The 10,000-nt window shown below is 37.4% G+C and overlaps 3 protein-coding genes and 1 pseudogene across 3 annotated transcripts in view; 1 reads left to right on the top strand and 3 right to left on the bottom strand.

Moving 5' to 3' along the window:
- LOC131794993 (uncharacterized) overlaps positions 1-2,073 on the bottom strand; it is a 4,069-nt gene extending 1,996 nt beyond the window's left edge. Inside the window, exons 1-3 of the mRNA XM_066163611.1 lie at positions 995-2,073; positions 783-888; positions 381-595 (exon numbers count right to left, since the gene is read on the bottom strand). Of these exons, the coding sequence (XP_066019708.1) occupies positions 381-595; positions 783-888; positions 995-1,213 (540 nt within the window). The 5' untranslated portion in view covers positions 1,214-2,073. The remainder of the gene's footprint in view (positions 1-380; positions 596-782; positions 889-994) is intronic.
- Positions 2,074-6,433: 4,360 nt separating this feature from the next.
- On the top strand, positions 6,434-7,760 carry LOC131788543 (uncharacterized; annotated as a pseudogene).
- Positions 7,761-9,198: 1,438 nt separating this feature from the next.
- LOC131788405 (uncharacterized) overlaps positions 9,199-10,000 on the bottom strand; it is a 3,343-nt gene continuing 2,541 nt past the window's right edge. Inside the window, exon 2 of the mRNA XM_059105488.2 lies at positions 9,199-10,000. This exon is cut by the window's right edge and continues 1,454 nt beyond it. Within this exon, the coding sequence (XP_058961471.1) occupies positions 9,884-10,000 (117 nt within the window). The 3' untranslated portion in view covers positions 9,199-9,883.
- Positions 9,204-10,000, bottom strand: part of LOC131784961 (piggyBac transposable element-derived protein 4) — a 5,454-nt gene continuing 4,657 nt past the window's right edge. The window contains exon 2 of the mRNA XM_066163972.1: positions 9,204-9,246. The gene's annotated coding sequence lies outside the window, so the exon portion shown is untranslated. The remainder of the gene's footprint in view (positions 9,247-10,000) is intronic.

Raw genomic sequence — 10,000 nt, 5'->3', positions numbered from 1 at the left:
GGCTAGGTCATGAAGATTTATACTAAAGCAATAATATATTATGATCTCATGATTTCTATATTATTTGTGTGATGGTTTATTTGGTTTTGCCCTCAATAATCCAGGGTCGGCCAGCGGGGGATAGTGGTATACCAGTATACCCGAAAAAGATCTGCCAAAATACCCCAAAACACCCAAGATTTCTCCCAATATACCTAAAATTAATCAAAGCGTTATATAGTCTACTATATACCCGAAATTAGTAGTATACCCATCTTTCAGCTGAAATATACCGTATACCCGAATTAAAAAAGCCCCTTAATACCATATACCCAAAAACCCTGGCCGACCCTGATAACTATCACACGATGGAGTCGTTTACAGCTAAACCTATAACGAACCTTTATGAGAGGGTGGGAGTAGAAGTCTAAGGCCTTCGCAAGATCAAAAATGGAAACTTGGCATTCCATCACAAGTGCCAGGGTAAATTCCATCAGACTTGTGGTGAATGCCAAGGTTGGTTCCACTGGCGTAGCAGGCCACAAACCTTGAAACAGAAAACTCTCTGCCACACTAAAACAAGTGCAACAGAGAATCTTCAATAGATGCTGACCACCTTCAGAAAAAAATATTCAACAAGGAAGAACATTGCTGACTTTATACCGATATTTTAATAACCTTAGAATTAAGCTCACCAAAACAATATAAATGTTTACAATATATTAAATAACTGCAAAAAGTGAATACCAGGACTACATTAACATGAACAACAATCATGGTTTGGTCTTTAGGGATAGCTTTACTTCTTTCATCTATAACCGTTATTTCCCTTGGGTAGGAAAATGAGCAAGAATGATAGGGATTACTCAATGTCCTGTCAGGAACAGTGTGCAATTTCCAAACACCGTCTTGAAAAATTCAGTATAAAAAAAAGACAAGCTTAATAAATTTCTTAAACCCGGGTTACTCTTCTGGGCAAAAAAACAAAATTGATAATTATAAAGGTCATGCATACCTGTATTATTTCTGGGTGATGAAAATGATGTTTGGTCTGATGCAGGTGATTACAGCAATCAAGGCAGAAGTATGCCGTAAAGCTACAATCCCTGCATCGACTTTCCACCGTTTTACCACAATTACATTGATGGGGCACGAAACCTTCCATTTCAACAGAGAACTTCAGCAATGTGGATCGCAAGGATTCCCAGTTTTTGTGGAGCCTTTCCTTGCGCATTTTGTAGGAGCTGGTGGAGGAAGTGGGCACCACATCATCGTTGGAATCTGGCGGGTCACCATCACACAAAGCGCACGGATCTTCCTCTTCTTCACCTCTCTTTTTCCAGAGGCAGAGTAGAAGGAAGTTGGACGGTGGATTTCCGGGTTTTATTTGATCTGTCTACCACTTTAAAGGAGGAAAATCCTTTCATCTTACCCGGCCCAAAAAACATTCCCATCAAAATCCAATATGGCGTCTCTTATGGGCAATTTAGTTACTCATTCACCCCTCCCCCAGGTCTAGATTTGTCAATAGGTCTATCCCGATTATAATGCATTAATTGACTGGTTACAACGTCATTACAAGTCCAGTAGTTACTGGGTTACAACGTGAGGAACGGGTGTTATCACAAGGCGGAAGCCATTATTGTTTTCTATTTTGCGAAGTTCAATGTTCAGCGCCCATTTTTCTGGACAATTTGGAGTATAAAACTTTGCCATACAGATATGGACTTTGGTAAGTTTGTGTTTAGAGATTTCTCGGCAAAACAGAGTATAAAAAAAATCGTTTATTTTGCAATTTAATCAATTTCTTGGCGATGAAAAATCGCACTCGCCAAACGGGCGAGTGATCTGTGATTTGCACTCGCCCGACACTTTTGACACTCGCATGGGTGAGTGGCCGAGTGCAAATGTCCAACCCTCCTTCACAGAATTCGTTGAATTTCCTCCTTAAAATATTTCAGGCTTCTCAAAGGTCATGTGATAAATTCGTAGTTATATCACAAGAAATGAAGTGTTTTACCAAAGTTGTGTCTCTTTAAGTGGCTTTTAACATCTTGGGCTGCTCATACGCCTATAACAATTTCGGAAGCAAGTTACAGATTCATACAACTTGTTTTGAGCATTCATTCATCTAAATCGAATGAGAATTTAATATGGTTGCAACATGGAGTGGTTATCAGGTGTGATCAAAGAAGGCCTACATCCAGTAATCCTGTTGACTTCCATGCTGTGTCAACATAATCGAAGAAAGCAGTTAGTTGTATCAGATTAACTCATATGTCCAAGGAACTTAATGAGTACTGCTTGATCGGACTTCACCTCTCAGTAACGTGAACAACAACTGCAGCGAATAAAGAAAAATCAAATACGGATTGTAGATGATCTAAACGCTCGGCTCAAGGTAGACGCTCCTTAATTCACACAATTCGTTTAACTTCCTCCTCAAAATATTTCAGGCTTCTCAAACGTCGTGTGATAAATTCGTAGTTTTATCACAAGAAATGAAGTGTTTTGATCAGTAGCACGGTACATACGTACAAATGCGTAACATGCTAAGGAAATATAAAAAAATTTGAATGAACTTCAAAATTCATTTAAAATCATTTATTTGCACAGAAAATGAACTTCTATAATAAAATTACAACTTGTTGACCTATTTGAAATTAGTTGGAGCAATTTCTGTAGTACCCTGAATGCAATGAGGTCCCGCCCATTTCACGTTTTTAAACAATATCGGGTTAGTTTTTCTGATAAAAAATTGTCTTAAATGCAAATGAAACAAAAGTAAAGCCAAATCAAAGTTTTAGCTGTATTTTATCAGATAAAGCAGATAAAGTATAATTATGGAAAAGGTTGTACACTAGGATAAAATAATTATTAAGGCAAATTTTGATCACAAGGGAATCAGAGTTGCCCACAACATAGGTACAGTTTACTTTCGGTAAGGTTACCAACAATATTTGTGTCAAAAGTTTGCTACAATGAGGTAATTATGTCCTCTTGTACATCCATTGCCACCCGGTACACCTTGTTACGACCCTTTCCTTCCTTTTTAAGTTCTGAGCACACATAACAGACTGTTCCAGGATGAACCATCGCTTTCTTCTTGACATCGAGCTTATAATTCATGACTGTCAAGTTATGTCTCAGGAAAATTGGCCCTTCAAAACTATGTTCCCTGCTTGAAACTGACAGCCATAGTCATCAGTTTCCTCGGCTCTTAAAGTCACAAGGCCATTACTCGTCACCTTCATTAGTCGTATGAGTCATCATCTTGTGCCACAATGGCTGCCCTCATTGATCAGATCCGCAACATGTAGATGTAATGGCTCTGTCGAAAGGGGTTGGTCATCTTGCGTGCGTGTTCCTGCAGGGTATGCCTCTCGCTCTAACTTGACGTTTTCAAAGTAATCTACAAGATCCTTATTCTTGCAAGAAGAATTTTCATAGAGGCATTCAGCGCAGTAACGAGCATTGACTTACAAGGACCTTCAGTTTCTGAGACGGTTAACGGTTACCTTAAGATCTTGGGTAAGGTGTTTTCCTATGAGCCACTGTGCATGATGCACGGAGTTGAAATCCTGCAATGGGTCGTCACTGATCACGAAAACATGCTCCTTGAGGACATATGGATTCTCAGTTGTACTTTCCTTTCCATCAGTGTCCATAGTTGCGAGGCGGAACATAACAGTGATATGGAGGCTTGCCTTATTAGGTCCTACAACAAATGAAAGGACTTTGGTACCCATTTTCACCATGTCTTCCATATGTCTTCCTTCTCTTTTAAGTTGGTGTTGTAAAAACACCGAATCGTACCCTTTCAGATTATGAAAGATACAAATGACATCTCGATTTTCACCATACTCATTCACTGTCAATAAGGTGAGAAACGCCAAGAAATCTGCCGTACAATCAGACCCATAGAAAGAATAAATAGTATCAGAGAGAGAGGTGGCAGCACACACGAGAATAGGTAGATGTATTTTGTCAGGAGAAAGCATGGCTTCAAAATCCGCATAGACAAAGACAGGTGGGTCCACATAGATAGAAGCGTTGGGATTAATTCCTCGATGATACTCGAGTAGTTTTTTAGTCTTCTTTTCCTTAAAATCTTCAGGTTTGACACATTGAATGTAACACTGATGGTCTAAAAGATGGACAGTTTTCTTGGAGATACGGCACTTGTCGTAATGGCATCGGTGAGGCTCTTTCATCTCTGGGATCAAATTGTTTGCAACATTCAGGACATCGTTTCAGTGTTTGACATACACCTTGCGTGACATGTAATTGTAGACACGTTTCATTGTAAAACTTCCGATGACAGGCATTGCGGGGCAGCGAAGGGGAACCACGTTTAGGACCACATTCTGGTTGTTTAACGTCGACTGTCATAGGGATAATTTCGAAAATCTTCGTGATCGTAGCCTCTGTTACACAGGTCGCAAAAATAGGATCTTTCTAATAAAGATTTATTTCTTAAATTAATTTTAATTGCATTTGTGTTTAACTTATATGTACAGAAATTTTTGAAAAGTACTCAGTGAGAAGTTTATCATATGATAAGCCTTCAAACTTGTATTAAATAAATTGATGTACATATTTCACAATTTTAAGATGATTGTGTGATGACAGTACACCGGCTGTCAACATTTGAATATTCAGCTTGAGCTTCCTCCTAAATGTTAAGTATTTCAATTTGAACTTGTAGAATATAACCTATGAATTAAATGTGGGTCTATAAGTATCATCCATGAAATTCTTACAGGCAATTTTCATCATGATATTAAAGCACCACAAATACAAGAACAAGGAAAAATAAGTTACGCAGACAAAAGTGACGAAGAAATTCATTGTTTTCATTATTTTGAATTCATTCATAATTTTAAATACAAATCACTCAGACCATTGCCAGTATTTTTGTGGTTACTGCTGATGATCAAACTTGACTGTCTAGAGAATACATTAGTGTGGTTGGAATCAACTACAATCGTGTTTATTAGTATTTTGAATTTTGAGCTCTTAAATGAACCCCTTAAATTCTGATTGAAATAACATAATGAAAGTGATTTTTGGATACATTTTAATATCATTGCAATTGTGTTATTGTTGCAATTATTGTTGCAAAACATATGACCTCCCAATATATATTTTTTTGTGCTTTACACGACTAGCTGTACAGCGTTTGTAGATTTGCTTTTGTAGCAGGCAAGCTTCTACACTTGTTGCATCTTCATTTCCGATTAGTGTTGATTGCCCATGCAGGAATTGTTACACATGTTGGCTGATACCAGTGTTTACACTGGCAACACTCCACGTTTAGACTCTCTTTGTCATATGGCATTCTACACACACAGTAGATTGTCACTGCTTTTCTTTTGTTGATTGCATGATATGGTACCCGTCTTGACGTTCTTGGGAAAGGAACCATATTATGTGAGTTCAGGCAGTTGATGTAATGTTTGCGCATGTTGTCTTGGTCATATGACTGCACTGTGGGGTTTAGGCCAGGGACACCTGCCTCTTCGTGAAGTTTTCGGGCTATGCGTGCTTAATAGGCTTCTCAATAATTTATTATATGATAATGTCGCTTGGTGTCTCTACTGTCATCTTTGTGCAACCAGGCTTTCGTGACACAAATAACTCTTGTGCAACAAAGGACATCATCATTCTGAATGCTAAGTACTAATTGTTGTTTAAGCACGACATCAGGAGTGGCTCGTTTTCTAAAATAAATTTTGAGTTGCCGCCTTTTTTAGGAATACCGTTAAATAAGCTTGAAACGTGGACCCAGGTTGAAACGCTTTGTTGGAATTGAGTTGATTGGCTAAGACCGTCCTGTAATCTTCTCTTCTTTGGGTACCATATGTCTCGATAAAGTAATACATAGCATCTTGGAAATTATTCATCATAGCTTTCACTGTCAGTCTAAAAAAGGATAAAATGATTTTACCATTTGTGATAAGCGTTCATTAATTTGCTGGCTTTGGCTTTATCTCCTCTTTCAGGGTCATATATTTCGTGTAACGCTTGATAAAAGACGTGCATTCTTGACATTTCTCGCTTCTTCAATTCTTGAAGGATATTTTCATATCTTTCTATCTCTTCTTAATATTTTCGTACCTTTCAAGGTCTTCTTTAGTGACAACCTTTTCCCCACAAATTGGCTGTTGCCGCTGCTTCTTCCTGCTTCACTCTTTCTTCACTGCTTATATTGACCAACCTATAAAAACACTCAGCAACCCATCTCTTCGTATAATCAAATTTTCCCGCCAACACATGTTTACCCCAACAGACATCTGTCACATACCTCTTTTAAAACGAATAGGGGGTATGGGTAGGTAATTTATTTATAACTATTACCAGAAATTGATGACATTCTGCCCCCCCTGAACGAATAGCAATGCGGTAGCGCTGAAACGGTAACTGAAGTGCTCACTTAAAACAAGTTGCCAAGATGGCGCCCCCTCGAGTGCGTGAGCGTGTAAATTGCAAATGGTTGAACGAACTATGCTCTTCGAATGAGCCTTGGAAGGAAAAAAAGGAAATCAAATTCTGATATGTTTGTGGTAAGAGTGATCAGCAAAAGACGGGGGAAAAAGATACGTGAACTTATCTGTGCGTGCACTTGAGTTGCCAACCGAACATTAAACACTCGCTTTCTTATCCACAAAATGAAAAAATGTTGCTAAATAGTAGCTACTCATTTCCATTGGATAGGTTACTGAATATTTCATAAAATGGAAGAATTGGCCCATTTTGACTTGTAGCTGGGAGCTACTGGAAAATTTAAATTGCCTTGCAATAAGGTAATTATAAGAGACATGTATCCAAATTACAAATATTATTTTAATACATCAATATAAACTGAGAGGGAGTTTGTTATTGTAATAGAAAAGACTGCTTATTGAAAAATCTTTTGTAGCTGCAAGCTAACTTTTAGTTGAATTATGTTTTGCTTGTATAAATATATAATAGATAATTTACTGACATTGTTGTTGAAACATGATAAAGTTACCAGAGTATAAATATTGCCCGGGGAATTAAAACATTTTCCACTAGTGAAGTATGGGCGAGTGATGTGCTTCGCCCTGTGTAGATGATGCTTTTTGTTCATGATTCCTAATTGTAAATACTATCATAGAACCTCATGTGCATACAAAGTTGTGTTTGTTCAGTGTTACTAACTTTAAAAGGTTTTTCAATGTGCTAAAATGACCTAAATTTAAGTCAAATTAAGTAGTGTTCTCTGAAGTTTGAGGATTTAAAAAACATGTTTTCTTTTTATTTTCGAAGTTATACTGAACCAACCATAGAAGGTTGGAGACTGGAGGCAGCAGCTGCAGCATTTGTGGAAGCTGTATTGGGTATTTTGAAGTGCAAGTCAGTTTGTGTTAGTTTTAATACCTACATAAGTATAGATCATGACATAATCAGATACATTTTTAAAAATAAGGGCTCAATTGCCCCAGATGGTTTCAATTTGTACATGAAAGAGGATTTTTCCAGGTTCTGTTTGCATCCATTTTGATATTATTAATTTAATGAACTAGGTGAAGGTGTGTCAGTTGATTTTCCCGTTAAATTAAAAACAGCTAAGATTTCATTCAAAACGTCTCATTGTAAATAATTTTGGTTCCCTTAAGAAGGCACCACTTGTTCCCTCTGAAAAAGTTTCAGTGGTTATTATGAGGAAAGCCTGCTCTAAGAATACAATCACCACAAAAATTTCAGTACTTAAAGCAATGTATAGGTATTTTTCTAAAATTATATCTTTATATTGATAATGGTTTTGTTGTGAACTTGTCTAACATTTTTTAAAGAGAAATGAAATGTTTGACAATGGTTGGTGAAAGAGTTTTCTTTAGGCTTAAACAGAATTAAATAAGGTTGTTTTTATAACGTTAACTTGAAGTGTCTTGTTTTCATAATAACCTTTAAGTACATGTGGGTCGTGAATATTATTTTAATCACTGTTCATTAAAATGTCAATCAGTTCTGCTTTCTTTAATTTTGATATTCCTTTCACCTGGAAATTTTGTGATTTGATGTTCTGTATAAGCTCTTTGATTGTCATTTTTTCATAATTTGTTCCTGTGACTTCACTGGTGTTAGAAGCAGGTGGTTTGCCTTGAGATTCACTGGCACCTCCCCTGGAGTGCTTTCTTTTCTTCCTTGAATCAACAATCCCACTATTGTAGTATTCACTGTTTTGTTTTTCATATTTTCTCTTCTCCCCTTCACAATGATGAAGGGCTTGTTGTCTTCTCTCTAACTGCAAAACATCCCTAGCTGCATCCCATTTGTTTGACTTTTGGAAAAAAATTCGTTTGGCGATGTCGTTTTTTTTCAACACCCTGTCCAGTGAACTGCTTGAAGGATTTGTAGTTTTTGATAAAGCATGGGACATGGTAGCAGAGGGCATGCATATGTGTTGTCACTCTTGCTTTGTTGTACCCAACTCTCATTTCACCAAGGGAGCAAAAGTGTTCAACAAACTCCTTCGATTTTTCGAAGACTTCAATGTTAAGGTCTCCATTTTCCTCTGAATCAGTGTTGATCAAATGGTAAAGGGAATCAAAGTGCCCCCATATTTTTACTAACCTCTAACTTGCCATTTTTAACGACACTATTTAACTCACTGATGACATCTCCCATCGATGATTTTAGTGTGTCGTATTTCTCTGGTCCATTAACTATGCATAATGTTCTGTTCCCTGTAGAGGACATTACCCTCTCCCCAGTTTACGGTAATGAAAATGACAAAATCATAACATTTGTTCTCTATATCACCGATGAGCGCTACTCTTTTCTCTTGGAATCTAATCAGAATGTTGAACATTAAAGGGGTGAGGGACGGTCCCTTGTGTAAGCAATCGTGGAGCGATACTCACGATAGTAGTAGTGGTATCCGCTCACTCAGGGCTGAATTTTCGAATTCTCCCTACCTATGACGTAAATGATGGCGTCATCAATTCTAGCTAGGAGAATTTGGATCGGGTGGGTATCATCGAGTAGTCATCTTGGCTCATTGTCACTGGGACTATTTACACTATTTAGATTTTTTTTTTTTAACTCTTTCATTCCCAGGCTCCCGGGGGTGGATTTTAAGGATACAAGAGGACCAACAAATAAATGTTTCTAAGTTGTTTAATGGTCAACATACTACCATAAATGAGATATCAAATGAAACTTTAGACATTTCTTTTTAAGAATATATCATTTAATACAGTGTCATATAGTCACAGCTTCTAATAAAATATTAATAAACTTAAGGTGGGGCTTTACCTGAAAAAAGCGCACTTTTTGTATAGCATGTAGCAATCACAGTTTTAATCCAAACCATAACAAACTTTATATAACTGGAAAGCTTATACTCCAAAGGTTCTGAAAACGAATGTTTTTATGCACTGCCAGCAAAAGTAACCTGGTACCAGGCTGTCAAAGGCACTACCCGCAGTGCAAAAGCCTCGGGTACCTGAGAAAAGATTTCTCTTTGCAGACTTCACAGACAAATAAACTTCTTATGTTATTTCAAAGAATAGTACCTAATTGTTGATATGAATGGAGGATTTTGCAAAATTGTAAAATCACATGCCAAAAGAGCCATCTCAAGTTAAACCATCAAAATGTGGGGGATTTTTCATTGATCATTTTTTCCCCAGCAAGCCCTTGACAAATTCCCTCATTCATATCAATTCATTTAATGAGCACTAACTCTCCTGAAAATTTCAGGTCAATAGCTTAAATCTTTCTTGAAATATCTTTTCTCAAAGGCAAAAATCGCTCGTTTTGAGAAAACAGACTTAAAGTTTACAACAAATTATATATTATGATTGTTCGGGGAAAAGAATATCAGTGGGTGGAAAACTATCCAGATTTAGTTCTCAGAGGCTTAAGGGAGCCCTTAGAATCCTCCAGGGTCATAGCTTGGTCCATCAATTTCAAGAAGGGCTTCTTCTCTTCTGGTCCGCACAAGTTGGAGTCCCTGGCGGCGCTTTTTCTCCATGGCTGTAGCTTGAGC

This window comes from Pocillopora verrucosa, chromosome 3 (assembly GCF_036669915.1).
Source record: "Pocillopora verrucosa isolate sample1 chromosome 3, ASM3666991v2, whole genome shotgun sequence".
Classification (NCBI taxonomy): Eukaryota; Metazoa; Cnidaria; class Anthozoa; order Scleractinia; family Pocilloporidae; genus Pocillopora; species Pocillopora verrucosa.
The sequence above is the reverse complement of the archived record's forward strand: the minus strand, read 5'-3'. Positions and strand labels throughout refer to the sequence as shown.